Source organism: Pseudophryne corroboree, chromosome 6 (genome assembly GCF_028390025.1).
Source record: "Pseudophryne corroboree isolate aPseCor3 chromosome 6, aPseCor3.hap2, whole genome shotgun sequence".
In the NCBI taxonomy this organism is placed as follows: domain Eukaryota; kingdom Metazoa; phylum Chordata; class Amphibia; order Anura; family Myobatrachidae; genus Pseudophryne; species Pseudophryne corroboree.
This window is the reverse complement of record NC_086449.1, coordinates 725,401,033-725,428,087: the sequence shown is the minus strand read 5'-3', so window position 1 is coordinate 725,428,087 and position 27,055 is coordinate 725,401,033. Positions and strand designations below refer to the sequence as shown.

Genomic DNA, 27,055 nt, shown 5'->3' with positions numbered 1-27,055 from the left:
CTGTACGTTCTTTTAAGATGAGTTCCATGAGGGAAAATGAACATGTTTCAAGGATTTTTTCCCCAATCTGTCCAAAATGAATCGGATGCATCCTGGAATGTGGCTGGTTTATTCATCCTCAGTCCGTTCGGAATGATTTGCTCTGCTACGTATTTTTCTAGAGTGGCTACCTCCCACCATAGTTTGTTTTTCGTTCATGAAAGAAATCGGTCATCAAACCATTAATGAAGAACAAACAGACCAAGAATTTAACGAAGAGAAAAAGAAAATAGGAAAAAAAATCTGTCTTCTATCCCACATATATTAAAGGCAATTTTGTGGACACCTTCACCAAGGTTGTCTTGGAAGAAATAGAACATCTCAAAAAGCCCAAAACGAGATCCAACTTGACAAGAAAGGAAAAAGAACTACTACAGAACCTCGCAGAAGATGATCAAATAATTATAAAACCCTGCGATAAAGGGAGGCGGGATCGCCATTCTTAATAAGGACGATTATGTCAGGGAAGTATATAGGCAATTAGAAGATGTTAAAACATATAGGAAATTGAAGAACGATCCATCAAAGGGAATTACAGAAAATTTCCACCATCTTCTGCAGACACATCTGGAAAGTGGGGGAATCACCAAAAATTAATTTGAGTATGTCAATATATCAGATGCTCTCACCCCCACTATATACATACTTCCCAAAGTTCATAAAAGTGTAACCCAACCGCCCGGCAGACCAATCATTGCCGGGACCAACAGCTTGACCTCTAATCTTTCAGCACTCATAGATTCTCTCTTACAGCCCCTTGTCATCCAAAATCAATCTTACCTTAAAGATACTGGAGACACCCTCAGAAAACTAAAGAATTTGAAATGGGGACGTAATATGTACTTAGCCTCTGCAGATGTCACTTCACTTTACACCTGCATAGACCATACAAAAGGAGTGGAGGCCATCACATGGTTTTTAAACCAATCAGAATGATTTTCACTGCTGTGGATGGGAGAAGAAGAAGAATGGAACACCTTCTTTCAAGAATTAAATATCAATGATTTCAACCTACATTTTACATTAATCTACAGCCAGGAACAGATTAATTTCCTTGATTTGGTAATTTATATAGAAAGTGAAACAATCCAGACCAAAACATTTAAAAAAACCTACTGACTGTAATACCTATATACCCACCGACAGCCAACATCATCATCTTTGGCTAAAAGGAGTTCCCAAAAGCCAATTTCTTAGAATTAAACGAAATTGCAGTCAGAAAGAAATCTGTAAGGAACAAATGAAACAAAATTTTATAGACCAGGGCTATAAGGAAGAAATTCTCGACAACATCATGGAGGAAACCCAGAATAAAGACAGAGACGCTGTACTAATTCCGAAAACCACCTCCACCGGTAATAAAGACGATCTCCAATGGGCATTTATTACCCAGTTTGATGCACAACACTCACAGGTGGAACGCATCATTCGTAAAAACTGGCATCTATTACAACGTGATCCAGTATTGAAGGAAATTATTCCCAAAAAGCCCACCTTCATATATCGTAAATCTAAAAACTTGAAAAACCAATTGGTTAGAAATGCATTACCAATGCCCTCAAAGAATCTGATACGCAGTAAGGGGTTCTACAGATGCGGGTTATGCATCGGATGTAGAAACATTAATGACATCACCAGTAAACATACAGAAATACAGATTAACAACAACAAAATCAAGATCAGAGATTTAATCACCTGCAACACATCCAATGTAGTTTACCTAGTGGAATGTTCCTGTGGTCTCACCTATGTGGGAAGAACTTCCAGACCATTGAAAACGCGAATATCATAACATTTAAGAAATATAAAAAAAAAAATATTAACCACACATCATCTTTCAAACCATTTTAAAAATGTTCATAGTTGCTCCATAAATCACATCAAGAGATATGTAGGCTTAAAACATATCAAGACATGGAAAGACAAACACACAGAAAAGAAATTGGCACAAACAGAAATGCGCACCATATTTGAATTAAAGACATTGAGTCCGCACGGACTCAATCATGACTTTGAACTTAAATGGTTCCTTTAAATACATTTTGTGAAAAATAAAAATGTAAAAGGAATTCTTCCAAAATTACTGCATTTCTTTATTATCCCTTCAGGATAAATTATAATTATAATTGTACACTGTGTTACTATTTGATTATCATTGTCATTATCTTATTAATATCCCATTTTCAATTTTAATTCATGTTTTTCTTCTTCTAGTTCAAACAATACCCACTCTATAACATGGAGAGAATGATTTTTATTTGAACCAAATCCACCGAGATAAACCACGGTTTTTTAGCCCTTTATGGAAAACATCAAGGAGAATTTTCATCCTTAATAGGAACTAAAGTGACATATTCCATTAATATAGCGCTTATTACAGCCTTCTATGAGACTTTTTCTTGGAGACTACATTTCCTATAATGCCCGGAGGCTACTTCCGGCCGCAGCTCAACCCTGCAACAAAGCGTCAACTACAGCTGCCTATGTGACTTCCGCATTCCTCTTTGAACTACATTTCCCATGGTGCTCGGCGGTCACTTCCGGTTGCGGCCGGAAATATCTTTATATCGCGAATGAAAACCTCTCTGCTACCGCTACTAAAATAGGAAAGGACATCACATGCCAGAGATGTGTAGACACTAACTTCATTATATTTAAATACTTTATAAGAATATCTTTTCATGACGGACCCGCACTTCCGGTCAATTCCGGAACCGGAAGTTATGTAATGTGAGGACATTCGTGTATTTACTTTAAATATGTGCAATTTGGAATGGATCATCAGCCTTGATAAAGAGAATTCACTCGAAATGCGTTGGATGGGAGGAGGATTTTGCCCGCTTGGACTGTTCTCTGCACGACTGGGGAAAGGTACGACCTTCATAATTTATTTTTTACAAGTTCCTTTGGTAACGGTCCATTTGGACTGGATTATAGTTGGTCGTACATGTTCCTCTGTCTGGCGGCTCTCTTCCCTCGCGGTCAATACTCCAATTGTGTGCAAACTTTATTTGTTTTTATCCAATAAATCCCCTTTTTCCATATGGGTGTTTTATTAAGAATGCTGATTGGATAAAGATACCTTTATGTGCAGACGGAAGACGCACTAATCAGTGAGTACCGGTACGCAGCTCAGCTTAAAAGATACCTTGATGAGTCCATATTCATACTCTTTATTGTAAGTTAGGTACGCTGAAGATCTCACAGTATTATTCTATAAAAGAAACCTTTATACGTTTTAAACCTCACTCACTTAATGTAAGTGCGGTATGATAATTCTTTTTGAAGAAATCATTTTATATACCTATCAAAAATGCATATTTCATATATGAGATCCTTTTGAGGAATTTCAACTCAAAACGTTATTTTTTGTGTTTTCTATACCACTCCGTTGCATGATCCCATTTTTCCTGGAGGAAAACATCTAATAGGGACCGGGGACTCACCGGAAAATCATTAAGATAAGTATCCATCCATTTCCTTCACCTAAAAACAATAACCTCCCAGCTGAATCATCAGCTTCACCCTTTGTTCCTATTCCAGCGCCAACTTCCTACACCCATACACTTCTTATAGTTTTTGTTCAGATTTGGATTATTCTTGGGATTAATCCAGTTGTGTTAGGGAGAGGCAGCAGGAAATTTAATTCACAAGGAGCGCCTCTACTATTCTACCAAACCTTTTTGTTCAAAATGGTTTGAACCTCTGACTATGGTAGAAGACAAGTACCTCACGTGGAAGATGGTAATGTTACTGGCCCTGGCTTCTGCTAGACGTGTCTCAGAATTGGGTGCCTTATCGTGTAAAAGTCCATACTTGGTCTTTTACGAGGACAGAGCCAAGTTCAGGACTAGACAGCAATTCCTGCTGAAGGTTGTCTCTGCGTTTCACCTGAATCAACCTATTGTGGTTCCGTCAAGTTCTGACGCTTCTGCTCCTCCGGAGGCGTTGGATGTGATACAAGCCTTGAAGATCTAGGTCAAGCGGACGGCTCAGATCAGAAAGACTGATTCCTTGTTCATGCTCTATGATGCACAGAAAAAGGGTTGTCCTGCTTCAAAGCAGTCCATTGCTTGTTGGCTTAGGCTTACTATCCAACAGGCCTGTGTCAGCAGCCTTACCTGTTCCTAAGTCTCTGAAGGCCTATTCTACAAGATCGGTGGGTTCTTCCTGGGCGGCTGCCCGTGGAGTCTTGGCCTTGAAACGATGCCGAGCTGCTACCTGGTCGGGGAAGAACACCTTTGTGAAGTTCTACACATTTGATACCCTGGCCAAAGAGGATACCCAATTTGGGCAGGCAGTGCTGCAGAAGTCTCCGCACGTTGGGACGTTCCCAACGTACTAAGGGGGTCATTCCGAGTAGATCGTAGCTGTGCTAAATTTAGCACAGCTACGATCGTAAACTCAGACATGCGGGGGGACGCCCAGTACAGGGCTAGTCCATGCCGCATATCAGTGCCGGCTTACCCGCACAAATACAAAAGCATCGCACAGAGGCGATGCCTTTGTATTTGAGGGGTAACTCCCGGCCAGCGCAGATCCTGCGGCTGGCCGCGAGTTGCTTGTCACTTCCGCTGGCCCCAACAGATGGCCATGCCTGCGTTGGCGCGACCACTCCCCCTAAACAGCAGCTTAATGCCGCCGTTCAGCCCCCTCCCACCTAGCGACCGCCTCGGTCTCAGAGGCGATCGCTAGGTAACGAAAACTGCCATGTGCCGGCACATGTGCAGTTCCGACCCGATCGCTGCGACAAACTGCAGCGAGCGTTCGTGTCGGAATGACCCCCTAAGTCTCTCCAATATCCCTTATGGATGCTAGAGAAAATAGGATTTTAATTACCCACCGGTAAATCCTTTTCTCATAGTCCATAAGGGATATTGGGCACCCGCCTCAGTGCGTTGACTTTTCTGCAGGTACTCTTATGTGGTTACCTGTTCAGCTGTTGCTGGTTGTTGTATGTTAGTGGTGTGCTGGTATATAATTCTCACCACTCATTGTTATTCTGTTGCTTCTCTCATATATGTCCTTTCTCCTTCGGGCACTGTTTTACCTACAACTGTCTGTGGGAGGGGTCATAGAGGAGAGGAGCCAGCACACCCAGTGAAGAGATTTAAAGTGCACCAGCTCCTTTGGACCCCATCTATACCCCCCATCGTACTAGATTCCCCCAATATCCCTTATGGACTATGAGAAAAGGATTTACCGGTAGGTAATTAAAATCCTATTTTTTTTTTTCTTAGAGGAAATGCTGATGCACATTTCTAGCACTAACATAGAAACAAGTAATTATCCTCCCCTGATTAGAACAATAATGTAGTCAGACAAGAAGGGACTGACAACATATGAAGTTAAACAAAACTGCGTAAGTGTCAGATAACTTTTATCTAAACAAAAATAGATGTATTGGGAGAGAAGGGGAATAAATATGTTCACAAAAACAGATGACTTGCAGGCTATATTCATTGACCTTATTTATAGGTCACTACACCATAAAAAGTAATTGGAGCAGCAGCAGTGCTATGGAACGCATTGGAAAGCCCTCATTTAATCAGCAGAATGCATATCATCTGTTATTATTCTGGTTTTGCACAAAGTTGATGGAGTATGAGCCGGTATCGCTGTCCTGATTGACTTTAAAATTTTCTGTTGACAGTCCAAAAGGCCTAAGAACCAAGTTTCCCAAGTCCTTTAATTTACCTAGTAATAAAGGAAACAAAAACATAAGCTTCAGTCTGCTGCAGGGTTCCTAGAACAGAAATCTGCTATACAAGCACATCTGTGTACTTACTAATCATTTCTTCTTTTAGTTTTTCATTCCTTTGTTCGATCTGTCTGGGTAATCGCTAGAATAGGAAAAAAGTAAATGGGTTTTACATCTAACGTTTACATTTTAATATGGTCAACACATACACAAATTGTGATAGCCGTTACAAGATACCGCCACTATTTGCCAATATCCCATTATTTACGCCTTGAAGAAATTCTATCACTAGATTTTTATTTCCCTTTGTATCTCTGATGGAAATATTAAGGAATGCCTTTCTATAAGATAATAGGATTTTAAATACCTACCGGTAAATCCTTTTCTCTTAGTCCGTAGAGGATGCTGGGGTCATCATAGAACCATGGGGTATAGACGGGATCCGCAGGAGACATGGGCACTTTAAGACTTTCAAAAGGTGTGAACTGGCTCCTCCCTCTATGCCCCTCCTCCAGACTCCAGTTATAGGAACTGTGCCCAGGGAAACGGACATTACGAGGAAAGGAACTAAGGTGAGATTCATAACAGTTCACACCACAAGCATGCCGCATCACGTGGCATTCAACAGAACACAAGCCAACGGCATGAACAATTTCAGCAACAGGCTGTTCAAAACCGTAATACAACATATGTGTAAACACAACTACTAACTGCAGATACAGTACGCACTGAGACGGGTGCCCAGCATCCTCTACGGACTAAGAGAAAAGGATTTACTGGTAGGTATTAAAATCCTATTTTCTCATACGTCCTAGAGGATGCTGGGGTCACCATAGAACCATGGGGTTATACCAAAGCTCTAGAACGGGCGGGAGAGTGCGGATAACTCTGCAGCACAGATTGACCAAACTTGAGGTCATCATCAGCCAGGGTATCAAATTTGTAAAACTTTGCAAAAAAGTGTTTGAACCCGACCAAGTAGCTGCCTGGCATAGCTGCAATGCAGAGACCCCCCCGGGCAGCCGCCCAGGACGAGCCCACTTTTCTAGTAGAATGTGCCTTCACCGATTCCGGCAACGGCAATCCAGCCGTGGAATGAGCATGCTGAATTGTATTTCAGATCCAACGTGCAATGGTCTGCTTGGAAGCAGGACACCCATACAGGACAAACAGAGCCTCTGTTTTCCTAATCTGAGCCGTTCTGGCGACATAAATCTTCAAAGCTCTGACCACATCCAGAGATTTTGACTCGGTGAAGGAGTCAGTGGCCACAGGCACCACAATAGGTTGGTTCACGTGGAACGAGGAAACCACCTTCGGTAGAAATTGCAGACGTGTCCTCAATTCAGCTCTATCTTCATGGAAGATCAAATAAGGGCTCTTGTGAGACAAGGCCGCTAACTCAAACACCCGCCTTGGAGATCCCTGGCCTCGCGCAGAGGAAGAGGCCAGGGATCTCCTAGGAGTAATTCCTGAAGATCTGGATACCAAGCCCTCCTTGGCCAGTCTGGGACAATGAGGATCGCCCGAATCTTTGTTCTTCTTATGATCTTTAGAACTTTTGGAATGAGAGGAAATGGAGGGAATACATATACTGACAAACACCCACGGTGTCACCAGTGAATCCACTGCAATTGCTTGAGGGTCCCTTGACCTGGAACAATATCTCTGAATCTTCTTGTTGAGATGAGATGCCATCATGTCTACTTGAGGAACTCCCTAACGACTTGTCACCTCTGCGAAGACTTCTTGATGGAGGCCCCACTCTCCTGGATGGAGATCGTGTCTGCTGAGGAAGTCTGCTTCCCAGTTGTCCACTCCTGGAATGAAGATCGCTGACAGAGCGCTTGTATGCTTTTCCGCCCAGCAGAAAATCCTTGTGGCTTCCGTCATCGCCACTCTGCTTTTTGTTCCGCCCTGATGGTTTATGTACGCTACTGCTGTTACATTGTCCGAATGGATCAGTACGGGTAGATCTCGAAGAAGATGTTCCGCTTGCAGAAGGCCGTTGTAAATGACCCTTAACTCCAGAACGTTTATGTGGAGACAAGTCACCTGACTTGACCATTTTCCTTGGAAGTTTTCTCCCAGTATGACTGCCCCCCAGCCTCGGAGGCTTGCATCCGTGGTCACCAGGATCCAGTCCTGGATCCCGAACCTGCGCCCCTCTAGGAGGTGAGAGCTGTGCAGCCACCACAGGAGTGAGACCCTGGTCTTGGAAGACAGGATTATCCTCCGGTGCATGTGTAGGTGGGACCCGGAACACTTGTCCAACAGGTCCCACTGGAACACTCTGGCATGGAACCTGCCAAACTGAATGGCCTTGTAGGCCGCAACCATCTTCCCCAGCAACTGAATGCATTGATGGATTGACACTCTTGCTGGTTTCAGAATTTGTTTGACCAGACTCTGAAGTTCCAGAGCCTTTTCTACTGGAAGAAAGACTCTGTAGTTCTGTGTCCAATATCATTCCCAAAAATGACAACCGCGTCGTCTGAATCAACTGTGATTTTGGCAAATTCAGGAGCCAACCATGTTGCTGAAGAACTGTCAGGGAGAGTGCAACGTTTTGCACCAACTGGTCCCTTGCTTGCGAAGGAGAACCATCATCTCCGCCATTACTTTGGTGAAAATCCTCAGAGCCGTGGACAGACCAAAACGGCAACGTCTGAAATTGGTAATGACAATCCTGAATTGCAAATCTCAGGTAAGCCTGATGCGGAGGATAAATGGGAACAGGCAAGTAGGCATCTTTTATGTCCACCGACACCATAAAATCCCCTTCCTCCAGACTGGAGATCACTGTTCGGAGAGACTCAATCTTGAATTTGAATTTCTTTAGGTAGAAATTTAGGGATTTCAGGTTTAGGATTGGTCTGACCGAGCCGTCCGGCTTCGGGACCACAAACAGGCTCGAATAAAAGCCTTCTCCCTGTTGTGACTGGGGAACCCTGACAATAACTTGATTTTGACACAACTATTGTATTGGGTCGCAAACTACCTCCCTGTCCGGAAGAGAAGCTGGTAAGGCTGATCTGAAAAAACGGCGACGGGGAACGTCTTGAAACTCCAGTTTTTACCCTTGGGACACAATTTGTAAAACCCATGGGTCCAGGTCCGGACAAACCCAGAACTGACTGAAGAGTTTGAGACATGCCCCCACCGGTGCGGACTCCCGCATCGGAGCCCCAACGTCATGCGGTGGAATTGGCAGAAGCCTGGGAGGACTTTTGTTCCTTGGAGCCCGACAAGGCTGGTGCTCGTTTACCTCTTCCCCTTCCTCTAGTAGCTAGGAAGGAAGAACCTAGGCCCTTTCTGTATTTATTGGGCCGAAAGGACTGCATCTGATAATGGTGCATTTTCTTTTGTTGTGGAGGAACATAAGGCAAAAAGGATGACTTACCCGCGGTAGCCGTAGATACCAAATCACCAAGGCCGTCACCAAACAAGGCCTTACCTTTATATGGAAGAGATTCCATACTTTTCTTGGAATCGGCATCAGTATTCCATTGGTGAAACCACAATGCTCGTCTAACTGAGACTGCCATGGCATTGGCCTTTGATCCCAAAAGGCCAATATCTCTCGCACCTTCCTTTAGGTATGCTGCAGCGTCCTTGATATAACCCAGCGTCAAGAGGATGCTATCCCTATCTAGGGTATCTACATCAAAAGACTAGTGGTCGGCCCACTTTTCGATAGCACTACTTACCCACGCAGATGCAATGACAGGCCTGAGTAGCGTACCAGTGGTCGCATAAATGGACTTTAACGTAGTTTCTTGTTTACGATCCGCAGGATCCTTAAGGGCTGCCGTGCCCAGTGACGGGAGAGCCACCTTTTTAGACAAACGTGACAGGGCCTTGTCTACAGTGGGGGGTGACTGCCACTTTTCCCTATCTGCAGAGGGAAACGGATAAGCTACCGTAATTCTTTTGGGAATCTGAAACTTTCTGTCAGGACTTTCCCAGACTTTTTCAAATAGCGTGTTCAGTTCATGAAAGGGAGGAAACGTTATCTCAGGTTTCCTTTCCTTATACATACAGACCCTTTTATCAGGGACAGCCGGGTCCTCAGTGATATGTAATACCTCTTTAACCGCCACAATCATGTACTGAATGCTTTGACAATTTTGGATCTAATCTGGAATCGCTATAGTCGACACTGGAATCAGAGTCCGTGTTGGTATCAGTGTCTGCCAACTGGGCCAACGTACGTTTTTGTGACCCTGAGGGGACCCGAACATGCAATAACATATCTTCCACAGATTTCTTCCATGCCTGGGTCTGAGACTCAGACTTATCCAACCTCTTACTAATAAGAGCCACATTAGCATTCAAGGCGTTCAACACATTTACCCAATCAGGCGTCGGCGGTGCCGACAGGGTCACCGCCGCAGCCGTTTGTGTCCCTAATACAGCCTCCTCCTGGGAAGAGCCTTCAGCCTCAGACATGTCGACACACGTGCACCAATCACCCACAGACACACTGGGCATATAGGGGACAGACCCACAGTAAAGTCTGACACAGGGCGATCGGGCACAGGTCACATGAATACAATCATGTATATAAGAGAAAAACCAAAATTGGACAATTAATTACCCTTGGTAATGGGGAAGAGAAAATGTATACAATTTTCTCTTATTATGTGCTGTCTTAGTTGGTGGTGCGCCCAGAGCCAGAAAGTACACAGACTGACAATGGGAAAAAAAGAAGGCTCTTGTGTGGGCGCACTCTTGTACAAGGAAGAAAATTCCTATAATGTATATTGAGGAATATTTAAAACATAACTTTTATTGATAATGTTTAAAACATAATTACCCATCTAAATGATCCATAAGAAATAAAGAATTGAAAAATGTTAAAATGTTCTGGTCTCTTTTTTCAAAAAGAGTAATTGGAAAGGTTGTAGACACTGGATTGTCATACACCCATTTCCCCTGACCAGTACAGAATTTCTGTATTGATGGGACCGAGGAGTGGTCAAAAACTGTTATAAATACATCCAACTAGGACCACTTATAATAAGAATTTACTCACCGGTAATTCTATTTCTCGTAGTCCGTAGTGGATGCTGGGAACTCCGTAAGGACCATGGGGATAGCGGGCTCCGAAGGAGGCTGGGCACTCTAGAAAGATCTTAGACTACCTGGTGTGCACTGGCTCCTCCCACTATGACCCTCCTCCAAGCCTCAGTTAGGTACTGTGCCCGGACGAGCGTACACAATAAGGAAGGATTTTGAATCCCGGGTAAGACTCATACCAGCCACACCAATCACACCGTACAACTCGTGATATGAAACACAGTTAACAGTATGAAACAATAGAGCCTCTCAACAGATGGCTCAACAATAACCCGATTTAGTTAACCATAACTATGTACAAGTATTGCAGATAAACCGCACTTGGGATGGGCGCCCAGCATCCACTACGGACTACGAGAAATAGAATTACCGGTGAGTAAATTCTTATTTTCTCTAACGTCCTAGTGGATGCTGGGAACTCCGTAAGGACCATGGGGATTATACCAAAGCTCCCAAACGGGCGGGAGAGTGCGGATGACTCTGCAGCACTGAATGAGAGAACTCCAGGTCCTCCTCAGCCAGGGTATCAAATTTGTAGAATTTTTGCAAACGTGTTTGCCCCTGACCAAGTAGCTGCTCGGCAAAATTGTAAAGCCGAGACCTCTCGGGCAGCCGCCCAAGATGAGCCCACCTTCCTTGTGGAATGGGCATTGACAGATTTTGGCTGTGGCAGGCCTGCCACAGTATGTGCAAGCTGAATTGTACTACAAATCCAACGAGCAATAGTCTGCTTAGAAGCAGGAGCACCCAGCTTGTTAGGTGCATATAGGATAAACAGCGAGTCAGATTTTCTGACTCTAGCCGTTCTGGAAACATATTTTCAGTGCCCTGACAACGTCTAGCAACTTGGAGTCCTCCAAGTCCCTAGTAGCCTAGGCACCACAATAGGCTGGTTCAGGTGAAACGCTGACACCACCTTTGGGAGAAACTGGGGACGAGTCCTCAATTCTGCCCTATCCATATGGAAAATCAAATAAGGGCTTTTACCAGACAAAGCCGCCAACTTTGATACTCGCCTGGCAGAAGCCAAGGCCAATAACATAACCACCTTCTACGTGAGATATTTCAGATCCACGGTTTTTAGTGGTTCAAACCAATGTGATTTTAAGAAACTCAACACCACGTTGAGATCCCAAGGTGCCACAGGAGGCACAAACGGGGGCTGACTCTGCAGCACTCCTTTTATAAAGGTCTGAACTTCAGGTACTGAAGCTAGTTCTTTTTGAAAGAAAATCGACAGAGCCGAGATCCGTACCTTAATGGAACCCAATTTAAGGCCCATAGTCACTCCTGCTTGCAGGAAATGCAGAAATCGACCTAGTTGAAATTCCTCTGTTGGGGCCCTTTCGGCCTCACCCATGCAACATATTTTCGCCATATGCGGTGATAATGAGTTGCTGTAACCTCTTTCCTGGCTTTAGTAAGCGTAGGAATGACTTCCTCCGGAATGCCCTTTTCCTTCAGGATCCGGCGTTCAACCGCCATGCCGACAAACGCAGCCGCGGTAAGTCTTGGAACAGACAGGGCCCCTGCTGCCGCAGGTCCTGTCTGAGTGGCAGAGGCCATGGGTCCTCTGATATAAATTCTTGAAGTTCTGGGTACCAAGCTCTTCTTGGCCATCCACGAGTATCGTTCTTACTCCTCGCCTTCTTATTATTCTCAGTACCTTTGGTATGAGAGGCAGAGGGGAGAACACATAAACCGACTGGTACACCCACGGTGTTACCAGAGCGTCCATAGCTATCGCCTGAGGGTCCCTTGACCCGGTGCAATATCTTTTATAGCTTTTTGTTGAGGCGGGACGCCATCATGTCCACCTGTGGCCTTTCCCAATGGTGTACAATCCTATTGGAAGACTTCTGGAGGAAGTCCCCATTCTCCCGGGTGGAGGTCGTGTCTGTTGAGAAGATCTGCTTCCCAGTTGTCCACTCCGGGAATGAACACTGCTGACAGTGCTAACACATGATTTTCCGCCTATCGGAGAATCCTTGTGGCTTCTGCCATCGCCATCCTGCTTCTTGTGCCGCCCTGTTGGTTTACATGGGCGACTGCCGTGATGTTGTCTGATTGGATCAGTACCGGCTGGTTTTGAAGCAGAGGCCTTGCCGGCCTCAGGGCATTGTAAATGGCCCTCAGGTCCAGAATATTTATGTGTAGGGAAATAACCTGACTTGACCAAAGTCCCTGGAAATTTCTTCCCTGTGTGACTGCCTCCCAGCCTCAAAGGCTGGAATCCATGGTCACTAGGACCTAGTCCTGTATGCCGAACCTGCGGCCCTCTTGAAGATGGGCACTCTGCAGCCACCACAGTAGAGATACCCTGGTCCTTGGAGACAGGGTTATCAGCCTATGCATCGGAAGATGCGATCCGGACCACTTGTCCAACAGGTCCCTCTGAAAAGTTCTTGTATGGAACCTGCCTAATGGGATTGCTTCGTAGGAAGCTACCATTTTTCCCAGGACTCGCGTGCAATGATGCACCGCTACCTATTTTGGCTTCAGGAGGTCTCTGACTAGAGATGACAACTCCTTGGCTTTCTCCTCCGGGAGAAACACTATTTCTGGTTTATGTCCAGAACCATCCCCAGGAACAGTAGACGTGTCATAGGAACCAGCTGTGACTTTGGACTGTTTAGAATCCAACCATGCTGTTGTAGCACTTTCCAAAATAGTGCTACCCCGACTACCAACTGCTCCTTGGACCTCGCCCTTATAACGAGATTGTCCAAGTACGGGATAATTACAACTCCCTTTTTTTTTTTTTTTTTTTTTAAGGAGTATCAACATTTCGGCCATTACCTTGATAAAACACCCTCGGTGCCATGTACAGTCCAAACGGCAGTGTCTGGACTTGGTAATGGTAATCCTGTACCACAAATCTGAGGTACTCCTGGCGAGGATGGTAAATGGGGACATGCAGGTAAGCATCCTTGATGTCCCAGGATACCATGTAATCCCCCTCGTCCAGGCTTGGAATAACCGCCCTGAGCGATTCCATCTTGAACTTGAATTTTTGTGTTCAAGGATTTTAAATATAAAATGGGTCACACCGAACCATGCGGTTTCGGTACCCCAACCCGTGTGGAATAGTAACCCCGTCCTTGTTGAAGTAGGGGCACCTTGAGTATTACCTGCTGGGAATACCGCTTGTTAATTGCCTCTAGCACAGCCTCCCTGCCAGAGGGAGTTGTCAGCAAGGCATATTTTAGGAAACGGCTGGGGGGAGACATCTCGAATTCCAGCTTGTACCCCTGAAATACTACTTGAAAGAAACAGGGATCCACCTGTGAGCGAGCCCACTAATTGCTGAAATTTTTGAGACGGCCCCCCACCGTACCTGGCTACACCTGTGTAGCACCCGCGTCATGGTGTGGCCTCACAGGAGGCGGGGGAAGAATCTTGATTCTGGGAACAGGCTGACTGGTGCAGCTTTTTTCCCTCTACCCTTGTCTCTGTACAGAAAGGAAGCGCCATTTGACCCGCTTGCTTTTCTGAAGCCGAAAGGACTGTACCTTTGTCTGTGAGGAAACCTGAGGTAAAATTATTTCTTCCCAGCAGTTGCTGTGGATACGAGGTCCCAGAGACCATCCCCAAATAATTCCTCACCCTTATAAGGCTCTCTATGCGCTTTTTAAGTCAGCATCACCTGTCCAGTGACAGGTCTCTAATACCCTCCTGACAGAATGGACATTACATTTATTTTGGATGCCAGCCGGCAAAATATCCCTCTGTGCATCCCCCATATATAAGACGACGTCTTTAATATGTTTTTATGTTTTCCAACTAGTATCCCTGTTTGACAGGGTCACCGACCACGCTGCAGCAGCACTATCTGCAGGTCTCAGTCTAGTACCTGAGTGTGTAAATACAGACTTCAGGATAGCCTCCTGTTTTTTATCAACAGGTACCTATTAAAGTGGCCGTATCCTAAGACGGCAGTGCCACCTTTTTTGACAAACGTGTGAGCGCCTTATCCACCCTAGGGGATATCTCCCAGCGTAACTTATCCACCTGGCGGGAAAGGGTACGCCATCAGTAACTTTTTATAAATTACCAGTTTCTTAACGGGGGAACCCACGCTTTCACACACTTCATTTATTCATCTGATGGGGGAACAAAACACTGCCTGTTTTTTCTCCCCAAACCTAAAACCCATTTTTAGAGGTGCTTGGGTTAAAGTCAGAAATGTATAACACATTTTTTATTGCCGGGATCACGTCACGGATGTTCCTAGTGGATTGTGTATATGTCTCCACCTTGTCGACACTGGAGTCAGACTCCGTGTCGACATCTGTGTCTGCCATCTGAGAGAGCGGGCGTTTTTGAGCCCCTGATGGCCTTTGAGACGCCTGGGCAGGCGCGGGCTGCGAAGCCGGCTGTCCCACAGCTGTTACGTCATCCACCCTTTTATGTAAGGAGTTGACACTGTCGGTTAATACCTTTCACCTATCCATCCACTCTGGTGTCGGCCCCACAGGGGGCGACATCACATATATCGGCCTCTGTTCTGTCACCATATAAGCCTCCTCATTCAACATGTCGACACAGCCGTACCGACACACCGCAGACACACAGGGAATGCTCTAAACGAGGACAGGACCCACAAAAGCCCTTTGGGGGGACAGAGTAAGAGTATGCCAGCACACACCAGAGCGCTATATATATATATATATACAGGGACTAACTGAGTTATGTCCCTAATAGCTTTTATATAATATACTGTATACAGTGCCAATTTTAATGCCCCCCCTCTCTTTTCCCTCTTACTGTACTGTAGATTGCAGGGAAGAGCCAGGGAGCTTCCCTCCAGCCGAGCTGTGAGGGAAAAATGGCGCCAGTGTGCTGAGGAGATAGGCTCCGCCCCTTTTTCGCGGCCTATTCTCCCGTTTTTTATGGAATTCTGGCAGGGGTATTTACCTCATATATAGCCCCTGGGGCCATATATTGATGTATTTTAGCCAGCCAAGGTGTTTTTATTGCTGCCTCAGGGCGCCCCCCCCAGCGCCCTGCACCCTCAGTGACCGGAGTGTGAAGTGTGTGAGAGGAGCAATGGCGCACAGCTGCAGTGCTGTGCGCTACCTTGGTGAAGACAGAGTCTTCATGCCGCCGATTTTCCGGACCATCTTCTTGCTTCTGGCTCTGTAAGGGGGACGGCGGCGCGGCTCCGGGACCGAACATCAAGGCTGGGCCTGCGGTCGATCCCTCTGGAGCTAATGGTGTCCAGTAGCCTAAGAAGCCCAATCCGGCTGCAAGCAGGCGAGTTCGCTTCTTCTCCCCTTAGTCCCTCGCTGCAGTGAGCCTGTTGCCAGCAGGTCTCACTGAAAATAACAAATTCTAAGACTATAACTTTCTAAGAGCTCAGGAGAGCCCCTAGTGTGCATCCAACCTCGGCCGGGCACGAAATCTAACTGGGGCTTGGAGGAGGGTCATAGTGGGAGGAGCCAGTGCACACCAGGTAGTCTAAGATCTTTCTAGAGTGCCCAGCCTCCTTCGGAGCCCGCTATCCCCATGGTCCTTACGGAGTTCCCAGCATCCACTAGGACGTTAGAGAAATTAAGTTAATATAATAATCATCAATGGTCACCAATATATTAGACACCTGAATTGTTGACAGATACCACATTTGTAGATAAAAAATGAGGCGTTGAACTGCAATAAACGTAGAATAATAAATAGGAACATGGGGAGATACTGGATAGAATTAGTGGTGATGCTGCTGTTGGTGTCCCTTCTCACATAGAGAGGAAAATAATTCCTGCTCTACAACACCAGGTATTCGCAGGCAGTCTCCTCTCCTGGTACTAACCCGGCCCAACGCTGTTTAGCTTCCAAGATCGGACGAGATCAGGCATTGGCAGCGTGGTATGATAGTAGAGAGTTATGCGATCTGTACACCAATGAGAGTGCACCTATATAAGGAATTCTACCTACTTCACTTACTCATTCTTCTTTCCTTTTTTCTAATCATTTCCTACTTTACAATTCCTTATATAGGTGCACAATCATTGGTGTACAGATCGCATAACTCTCTACTATCATACCACGCTGCCAATGCCTGATCTCGTCCGATCTTGGAAGCTAAACAGCGTTGGGCCGGGTTAGTACCAGGAGAGGAGACTGCCTGCGAATACCTGGTGTTGTAGAGCAGGAATTATTTTCCTCTCTATGTGAGAAGGGACACCAACAGCAGCATCACCACTAATTCTATCCAGTATCTCCCCATGTTCCTATTTATTATTCTACGTTTATTGCAGTTCAACGCCTCATTTTTTATCTACAAATGTGGTATCTGTCAACAATTCAGGTGTCTAATATATTGGTGACCATTGATGATTATTATATTAACTTAATATAAGTGGTCCTAGTTGGATGTATTTATAACAGTTTTTGACCACTCCTCGGTCCCATCAATACAGAGATTCTGTACTGGTCAGGGGAAATGGGTGTATGACAATCCAGTGTCTACAACCTTTCCAATTACTCTTTGAAAAAAAGAGACCAGAACATTTTAACATTTCTCAATTCTTTATTTCTTATGGATCATTTAGATGGGTAATTATGTTTTAAACATTATCAATAAAAGTTATGTTTTAAATATTCCTCAATATACATTATAGGAATTTTCTTCCTTGTACAAGAGTGCGCCCACACAAGAGCCTTCTTTTTCTCCCATTGTAAGCCACAGTAAAGTCTGTCAGAGAGAGACAGAGGGGATTTGCCAGCTCACAACCCAGCGCCAAATAAACGGGTCTGAAACCACCAAGAAATTGCCTCAGACCTGTAGCGCTTTAACTATCACGTATATTGCACCAATTTATACTGTGCCTCCCCCCCGTTTTGCACCCCTGATACTTGTCAGTGTTAGGAGGACCAGCGTCGATGCAGCTTGCAGAGAGGAAATGGCGCCATGAGCTGTGAGAAGAAAGCTCCGCCCCCTTAATGGCGCGCTTCTGTCCCGCTTTTTTAATACTTATACTGGCGGGGGTTAGGAAAGTGCCTTGGCACTAGTGTCCCATCTTACCAGCGGTAGATTGAGGATTTATTTTAGCTGCCCAGGGCACCCCCCCGCGCCCTGCAGTGTTGTGTGTGGGAGCTTGGCGTGCAGCGTCCGTTCACTGCGCGGTACCTCAGAAAATGCCGTCACTGAAGAAGAAGTCTTCTTTTCTTCTGTTACTCACCTGGCTTCTGGCTCTGAAAGGGGGTGACAGCCGGCTGCGGGAGTGAGCATCTAGGCGTACCCAGCGATCAGCACCCTCAGGAGCTAATGGTGTCCTGTAGCCAGAAGCAGAGCCATTGAACTCACTAGAAGTTGGTCATACTTCTCTCCCCTAAGTTCCACGAAGCAGCGAGACTGTTGCCAACAGCCTCCCTGAACATAAAAAACCTAACAAAAGTATTTTTCAGAGAAACTCAGTAGAGCTCCCCTGTAGTGCGTCCAGTCTCACTGGGCACAATTCTAAAACTGGAGTCTGGAGGAGGGGCATAGAGGGAGGAGCCAGTTCACACCCTTTGAAAGTCTTAAAGTGCCCATGTCTCCTGCGGATCCCGTCTATACCCCATGGTTCTATGGTGACCCCAGCATCCTCTAGGACGTATGAGAAAAGCATTTATCTGCTTTAATTTATATTAGTTAACTTGCAAACAGGATTACAGTTGCCACTGTTTGTCTTCTCTTCCCTGTAGTACCTTTACCTAGTTTAGGGGCATGGTTGGTTTAGTGCCAATGGATGTTTGCAATATATATGTAACTGAAGATATAACTTGAAACAGGTGACTAGATTGCAGACACACCCTGTAAAGAAGGATATTATAAACATATGTCTAATGCATCCTTGTATTAGATAAAGAACATTTGAGGTCTCAGACCCTTTAAATAATCACCATGGTTAGTTTTCAAGGATATAGAATTACAGTAGCTGCTACTGTTCCTGGTCTCCAAACCGTATCTCCTGAATGTTAGGAGAACCTTTGCTTGTATTTTGTTTATTCATGGCCGCACATAAAGCCAGCATGCGACTATGACCATTATGTGTCCGGCTATATAATCACATCAGCCACCCACACGGAAGGGGGCCATTCTGTTTGATTACCTATTAGGTTATTAGCCAAATTGTAATTTTGTCAAGATGGACATGGGTTATACATTGTGTAGCATTACAGTACGTTAGCCCAAGGCCAAGAATGAGTGACTTGGCAGGACATTCTGGGACTTGTAATACCACAACGGGATGTAGTTATGTGACCAGTGGTCACAATACCCTCCCACTACATGCCACCCCCTCACTATCCCGGCGGTCGGCATGCCGACCAACAGGGACTATCCCCACTCGTGGGTGTCTATAGAGTGGGAACAGAACCTGTGGCAAGGGGCTTGTGGTACTCGCCACGACCCATCAACGGCATTCCGCCACCAGGATCCCTCTGTCGGTATGCTAACCAGCGGTCATACGTATTCAACCCACCACAACAGCCGGCGAGCTTAGGTTTTCAGACCCACATTTACACTGTATTACAGGGAGTGCATTTATTAATATATGACGTGAAGAGGTTGTACAAGTACACTGTACCATGCAGGCTTCTCTGGCCTTCTGACACGACACATCTTTTTCCAGAACAGATTTGTAGTCTGCTAAGGCCTCATCCAGTTTATCAGTCTTCTCATACAACTCTGCTCTCCTCAGTAAGGCGCGGATGTAGTCAGGATTTAAGTCTATTGCTATAATTGGTACAGACAAAAGAAACATTCATTATCGTTTGTCAGAGTCTGTTATTCCGGCTTCCGAGGCGAGGCAAATAAACAGCTTACCTTTGGTGCAGTCTTTCAGCGCTAGTTCGTTCTTATCCTGTGAAACAGAAGCAAGAAGTAAAATATTCTGAAATATACACAGATGCCCCCACCATGTATCATTGAAGTCAAAATCAAATAAATTAAAAAGGTACAAAAGCAGCTTCTGATGCTCTCAAATATACATATACCAACAACAGGAAAGTTATGTGCCTATAACAATGAATTCAGAGTGTTGTTCACCTTGGGAAAACTTTTCCGATGGGACACACCATTTCCTCAAAGCTACTAGCACTCAATCCTCATGGACAAAAGGGGCTAAGGATTATGGTAGCTCAGGGCTTGCAGGTAGTTATTCATTTTCTGACCAGTATTGTCCTAAAGTATGTAAAACGCTTATACAGTAAGTGGCTAGGAAACACCTTTGCCATTACACCACAATATTAGTTTTGATTTTACTCTGCGGGTACACTATATCAGCGAATCTCCTCTTTAGAACACTGCCGTTTATATATCAATCAGTTGTCCCTAGCAACCAGCTATCATTTATCAAGAACAGTATTTAAAATAAGTAGAAAATGATTGGTTGCTATGGTAACTTCACTCTTTTGAAGACTTAATACCTCTCCCCCTATGTTTGAAAATTGTGGTACTCTTAACTGCCCCGTGTAATCCTGCACTAAGCAATCAAAGTGCTAGGATAGGGGATAGCAGTGGGGCCTGTCCACACAGGTGGTGACACATGTAATACAAATTTTGCATCCTATGTACAGAGGGGTCCTCAAACCCTGATCCCTTTGTGGGAGAAGCCTGGTGCAATTCATGTGCTGCATACTTTTTTCCACAAGTCTTTAATGTGCTACATGACCTCAATCTTGTGTTTTACTTCACAAATAGTGTACTACGCCCTAATTCAAGCTTGCATACTACTCCGATGGTGGGTGAACTGCTTTGTAACTCACAGTGCCCCCGAGCCACAGCATGACTTTCTGTGGCCGATTGGGACACGGAGCAGGGGTAGGGCAATGGGGACCATGTTACAAAACGGCACGCCTTGACCGCAGTCTGCATCTTCCAATACAGGACAGAGTGAAAACACCAGTCATCCTGTGTAACCCGAGGGTTACTCAGATGGCCAATGTTGTTGCAGAATGATCCGATGCTGCATCCTCGGACGGAGCAGCAGATCACAGAAGCACGCAGGAGGCATCTATTTACAAAAACGCTTCCTGTAGCATTAGCATAATACATACAGTTTGGATACAGTGTGCTGCATCCATCTCCGAATCAGGCCGTATATTTTTTGTTGCAGCTTAAGCATAATGATGCATTTCAAGGGTCACTCCTATCAAACCCGCCTTGCGTACTTTTTCTTCAACCTTGCTACTTATTCCTGTATTGTACTTTTTACTCGGTTTTGTGTCTTAGGGGCTAACCCGATGTATGCATACATGTGCAGATACATGTGCAGATGTAGCACTGTGCGGGTGCCGATCTCGTTCTTCAAGATCGCTTGCAGTGCCCTGGCTGCCATTTGTGGGTGGCGACTGGCAACATTACAGAAAACAGGGTGTTTTCTGCCCCATTTTCTGGCCGTACTGAAGCCAGTGGCTGCGTCCTTTAAATTTCTCGGTCACCCTGACTAACAGGACTGAGGACGTAGCTGTGGATTAGGGGAGCTGGCAGGAGGCATGTATTTTACACAAGACGCCTCCTGTGGCAGTAGCATATTACCTCATAGCCGCTGTATACAAATATGCAGCGGCTGTTGCAAAAAGTTCACAAATAGTGTGCTAGGATAAGTGTTCGGGCACAGATAAGTGGCAAAGTCTGTGGCACAATAAATGGGGTTATTTGGTGCGATTTGAGGACAGGGGCATGTGGACACATCAGTCATTTGACTGTCACCCAGTTACACTCTGCATTGATGTAAACGCTTTCCACATTTTCAGGTATAAAGACAACTGTGCCCCCAGGCCATACACATTTCCTGCTACCAACTGTGTGCTCACCAATTATGTACAGTAATCTTCAATAGTACACAATACAGACCCCCCAGAAATAGGAAATGTACGGAGTCCTGCTGCTCTGTGACTACACAATACATACCTTATCCAGGCAACACCTAAGAGTAGGTAATGAAAGCCTCTATAAATATCAAATGCAGGGAGGGAAGTTGTCATCCCCTTCATACTTTATCAGTCATTTCTAAGATGCCCCCTGCTATACTAGGGAGGAGTTAACATGTCATTACAAAAGTTCCCTCCTATTTTAGAAAAATATACTAACTAAACACTACTTTAGCTTTTTCGCTTTGGGCTATTCAACAGGCCTTTTTTTCACCAATTAAATTATCTGTTTTTTGGGTGTTAAACACACAGAATCTGAGGCACACTCCCGGACCTATGTTAACTCTGCTGTGGCTTGCGAAAACAGGCATTTGACACTGGAAAATAACCCCTGTTAAGTGCTGCCTGCGAGCTAACTTGAGACAATTCAATAGCCCCAGGGGATCAATTAGCTCACATTAAATTACCGTGGATAATTGAATTCCTCATTCAGTATTACTTTAAGTGGTTAAAACAATTCTGATTTAAATGATTGTCCTTCATACCCCTTTCAGACAGAAAATTAAATTACCGGCTGAAGCAGTTCCACCCGGTAACTTCATGAAACACATGGGTCCTTTTTCTGTGTGAAAGGGTCGACCCAGGTAGAAATTCCCAGGACTTCGACCCTAGAATCTACCAGGGTCGGAGACACAGGAATTTCAACCTGGGTTGACCCTTTCACACAGACAAAAATATCTGCAAATTACCAGGTCAAAATTCTCAACCCGGTAATTTGCAAGTCTGTGTGAAAGGAAGGGGTCAGGCAGGTCCCAGCAAAATGAACCGGCATTGAAATGCCAGGTAATTGCCGGGACTTTCAGACTTTTCTGTCTGAAAGTGGTATTCTTTACATTGGACAAATTGTTATGTTTAAATCATAACTAATTGCTGTCAACTTCTCTGAAAAAGGTAGAGTTGTCATAGGTGTTTAGCAAAAGAAAACAGATATTCTCTGGTGAAATACAAACGCCGGAATCCTGAACGACAGCATAATGCCGGTATCAAAATCCTGATGGAGCTTGAAATCCCGGCGTCAAAATCCTGGCGCATGGAATCCGAAAGTTTTTAGCGGGATGCGCTCACATCCTGCCATGGGAAGTGGGAGGTTAGGTTTAGGCATTAGAAGGGGGGTTAGGGTGCAGGGACGGGAAGGGGATGGTTAGGTACTGGGGAGGGGGTTAGACACTTACAAGGGGAGGTTAGGGTTAGGCACCAAGCGGGAAGGGTTAGGTTTAGGCAGTGGGGAAGGGAGGGTTAGGCTTAGACACCTACAAGGGAGGGCTAGGGTAGGGGGCAGGGGAAGGGAGGGGTTAGGGTGCTGGGATTCTGATGGTTGGAATACCACTGTCTGTATTCTGACCACCGGCATCCCGTCCATTGGGATATCATACCGAATACCTGGATTTAGCTTCTTATTGAGAAAATCTTCATTAACATGATGGGGTATTTAGTAAAACAAATGCAGTCACCTTAACAACCAATCAGATTGCAGATTTTCTACCTGCAGTGAATGCAAAAAGACCATTGACGTGTCAAATGCAGTCGTGTTTAACGTGTGAGGTCAGTGGCTTTATCTTACTGCCTTTGGGTCACTGGCCTAATCACCTTCCAAAGACACAGATTACCTGGCTCAGTCTGGCAGCTGCTCTGTTGGAAAACAGAATAGATCGTTCTTTCTTGTAACACGCTGGACACGACTGAAGTGCTTGGGAATAGATGTCTTCAGCTGCGACATAATCTGAGTGGTAGCACAAAGAGATAAGTAAATGGACCCTTGAAAGGTTCCTAAAATCTCTCCTATTAGTGAATGAAATACTAGGGCAACTGCCTTAAATCAGCTGTGAAAATGTATCTTGTAGTAATGCAGAATTATGCTTACCTCCTTTTTTAAACAGTTGGTTTCCTTCGTCTTTTAAACGAGTGCTCTCCTTTCTCCTGTCCTTTAAAAATAAAAAACAGAGCAGAGGATTGTCTTATAATTGTACCCTATTGCCCATCATTAACATCCACCTAATCCGAGTTACCCAGATTTGTTTCTCCATACCACTGCAATTAGTGGAAAAAACAGTGTAAATGAGTTATTTTGGGATATTGCCATTCCCTGTCCCTCACTATTTAAGACAACGGTCATGCGGTAATCTCTGGTAAGATAATTGCAGGGAGTGGGGTGGGGCTGATGTAGGGGTGGTGTTATACAGCATTTAGAGATGCAGGACTGGCTTTAAGCATAAAACAAATATAGACAAAGGTGCAGCAATAAACAAGGCCCGTCACAGCAGACATCTGATGTCCCCCGCTGCTAATAAAAGCTGTATTCTCTACATCAGGGATGGGGAACCTTCGGCACTCCAGCTGTTGTTGAACTACACATCCCAGCATGCACTAACAGTTTTAGCAAGGCCAAATAGCAAAACTGTAGCAAGGCATGCTGGTATGTGTAGTTCAACAACAGCTGGAGGGCCAAAGGTTCCCCAATCCCTGCTCTACATGCTTGCAAACCATGTGATCCTTAAACATTAACAACAGGGGCTGGGTTGTCAAAAAGTCAGCAGTCACCCTAACTCAGTACTGCAACAATAAACTATGGCCCCCATTTATCAAGCAGCACTAAGTGAAGTGGTAAATACCGTTTTCACTCACCATGGTATAGTTGCATCGCGCTCTCCTATTTAAGAAGAGACTATGCCACGGAGAGCAAATGCGGTATTTGCCGCATCAGCGCTGATGCTTACCTTACATCAGCGCTGACGAATGAACTGTGTCCCTGGATCGGCCTCCTATCGCGCATGCGGCTGTTTATGCTAATTCACAGCACATGCGCGGTAGTGATTTCCGGACGCGGTGGCAATTTTGGTTTTCCTGTTTCTATAGCAACCCGGCAGGCGTGATGCATGCCAGGATTGCTGCGGGAGGGGGGAGCCTGGAGCGCAGGACGGACACAGCTGCAGCGGTGTCCATAACGTCTGCCCGGGGTAGACGAAGCCATTTCAGGTAAGCGAGCGCTATTTCAGAAATAGCGCTCATTCTTAAATACAGTTTATATGGCCGCAGTATAGGGAATATGAAAGGCTAATAGCGCTGCTAGTTAGCAGCGCTATTAGCCTTCTTAAATATCAATTGGTCCCATTTGCCACCAAAAACTAGTTTCCAGCAAGGAAACTCGTTGATAAATGGGGGTCAAAAAAACAAATTCAAACGTGCCTCTACTTTTACCCTAATATCACAGTTCCACCCTAACATCTCTCCTGATGTCATCCCCGTGATCACATATTCACCTCAACACCCACTAATCACTTATGCACCCAACGCCTCTCTCTAGACACCCACTCACCATTCCTTCTTCATCCTAACACACTTCTCTTGACACCCATGTTCTCCCATGATATCACAGATTCACTCCAACATCTTTCTTGACACCCACACTCTCCTGATATACCATTCTAACCTAATTGGGCAGATGTGTTAAGCCTGGAGAAGTGATAAATTGGAAGGTGATAATGCACAAGCCAATCAGCACCTAACTTTCAAGTTACAGGCTGGGTTTGAAAAAATGGCAGTTAGGAGCTGACTGGCTGGTGCGTTATCACCTTCCATTTTATCACTTCTCCAGGCTTAATACATCTGCCCCAATATTACTCATTCCACCAACACTTAACCTGACACTCATTTCTCATATCACCTATTCACCTGTTCCCTGACCTTATACCCTGATATTACAGCTCTCCTAATATACCCTCAGGTCACTTATTTACCCCAACATCTCTACTAACACCCACTCATATTACTTATTCACTCAGCATCTATCTCCGGACAACCACTAATTCTCCTTTTTGCTCACTCAGGGCGGGATGTACTAAAGTGAAAATTTTACCACCGAGGGTATCGCCATCAAGGCTTCTTACCGCCGGCCACCACCTCCTTCCCTCCCCCCCGGCATACCTCCGTCCAGGTAGCCCTAGTCCCAGAAACCAAACTCCCCATCACCCCCCGCAACACAAAGGAGGAGGCATCCGGGACAGTCTGCTTCCCAGCCTGGGAGGAGATGGGGAGCCCAGGGATGTGACGGAGACCCCCCCCCCCCCCGCCCCCACCTCGCAGATGTGAGAGACCCCCCACCCCACAGGTATCGCGGGGGGCCTCTGTCACCGCATTGCAATGTTAATCGCATATGTTAGTACATATCCGATTAGCATCGCTGCGGTGGGCGGCGATGTATGTTAATAAATCCTGCCCTGATACCACAATACCTGTCTTGACATCCACTCATTCTCACATCACTTATTCACCTGACAGTAAGTCAGGCCGGGCTCCCCTTAGTCACCTCTCTCTGCTCTTCGCTCAGTTCTCTCTCCATCTCCAGCAGCGTCTCCTCGTCCAGCTCCACTTCTTCTTCCTCCGCCGCCGCTGCGGCCTCCTCGCCACACACAGAGCCTCCATTGTCTCCCTCTACCCCAGTACTGTGACTGATAACCTCCGCCCCAGCATGATCTGCCTCCAGCACACCAGCTGCCTGCTCCGAGGCCTCATTCAGCCGCTCCGGCTCGTCCACGCAGTCGCAGAAATCCTCCTCCCCCTCGTCCTCCTCCTTCGCTCCCGCCACACCGGCCCGCTCCGGCTTCAGCGACTCCATGTTCCCCGGCTGCCACCGAATCCTTATCACTGTGGGCAAGAATGTCCGACTTCCTGAACCCACACCTCGTCACCATGTGATGACGTAAATCTGCAATCCTATTGGCCAGCGACGTTCTTCTCCGACGCTATTGGCTGGCTACATAGCCCATCACTTCGATAAACTTTATTCGCAATTCTAAATGATCAACATGGACAAGACAACCTTTGTGTGGATTGGAGACTTGGTGTTGCAGGGAGCCTCATAAATAGATGGATAGGTGGGAAAAGTTGACCCTGAGACACGTGACAAAATGAACTTGTGCAGGGGGGGGAATCATGCTGCACATCTTGCTGCTGTTATGTGCTACAGTAGGTGTGCATTCTTCCCAACAACATGACCCTCTCCAGGAGGGACAGAATGCCCTGCCTCTGGACTTTTCTGTTAATGTGTGATTGCTGGCACCTGTGTTGAACAGGTTAATGGATAAGAAAGGTGTTACAGCACAGGTGATGTCATACCCTCCAACATGACCCGCCCCACTAGGTACAAAATGCTCTGTTTCCGGACTTCTCTCTTAATTTATTATTGCCATCACCTGTGAAGAAACAGCTTTCTTATCATTTAACTAGTTCAACACAGGTGATGGAAATCATAAATTAAGAGGGAAGTCCAGAAACAGAGCATTTTGTACCTAGTGGGGCGGGTCATGTTGGAGGGTCTGTGAT

The 27,055-nt window shown here is 45.6% G+C and overlaps 1 protein-coding gene and 2 pseudogenes across 1 annotated transcript; 1 reads left to right on the top strand and 2 right to left on the bottom strand.

The window, feature by feature from the left end:
* Positions 1 to 5,402: 5,402 nt before the first annotated feature.
* TTC1 (tetratricopeptide repeat domain 1) lies at positions 5,403 to 26,441 on the bottom strand. The gene is made up of 7 exons (XM_063928414.1): positions 26,040 to 26,441; positions 23,598 to 23,658; positions 23,344 to 23,456; positions 19,629 to 19,665; positions 19,390 to 19,538; positions 5,828 to 5,882; positions 5,403 to 5,736 (listed from the first exon to the last, which is right to left on the bottom strand). Exons 1-7 carry the CDS (start codon positions 26,346 to 26,348, stop codon positions 5,603 to 5,605), a joined length of 858 nt encoding a protein of 285 aa, XP_063784484.1. The 5' UTR covers positions 26,349 to 26,441; the 3' UTR covers positions 5,403 to 5,602.
* On the bottom strand, positions 16,580 to 16,698 carry LOC134937836 (5S ribosomal RNA; annotated as a pseudogene).
* On the top strand, positions 16,850 to 16,968 carry LOC134937835 (5S ribosomal RNA; annotated as a pseudogene).
* Positions 26,442 to 27,055: the final 614 nt, after the last annotated feature.

What these genes read in the sequence shown, in the direction of transcription:
- TTC1 (XM_063928414.1), bottom strand. Translation starts at nt 26,348, where the DNA reads ATGGAGTCGCTGAAGCCGGAGCGGGCCGGTGTGGCGGGAGCGAAGGAG. An exon ending in CAGCTGCCAGACTGAGCCAG is followed by an intron (nt 19,666 to 23,343) that starts GTAATCTGTGTC and finishes TCTGTTTCACAG; the next exon opens with GATAAGAACGAACTAGCGCT. An exon ending in GCTGAAAGACTGCACCAAAG is followed by an intron (nt 19,539 to 19,628) that starts GTAAGCTGTTTA and finishes TACCAATTATAG; the next exon opens with CAATAGACTTAAATCCTGAC.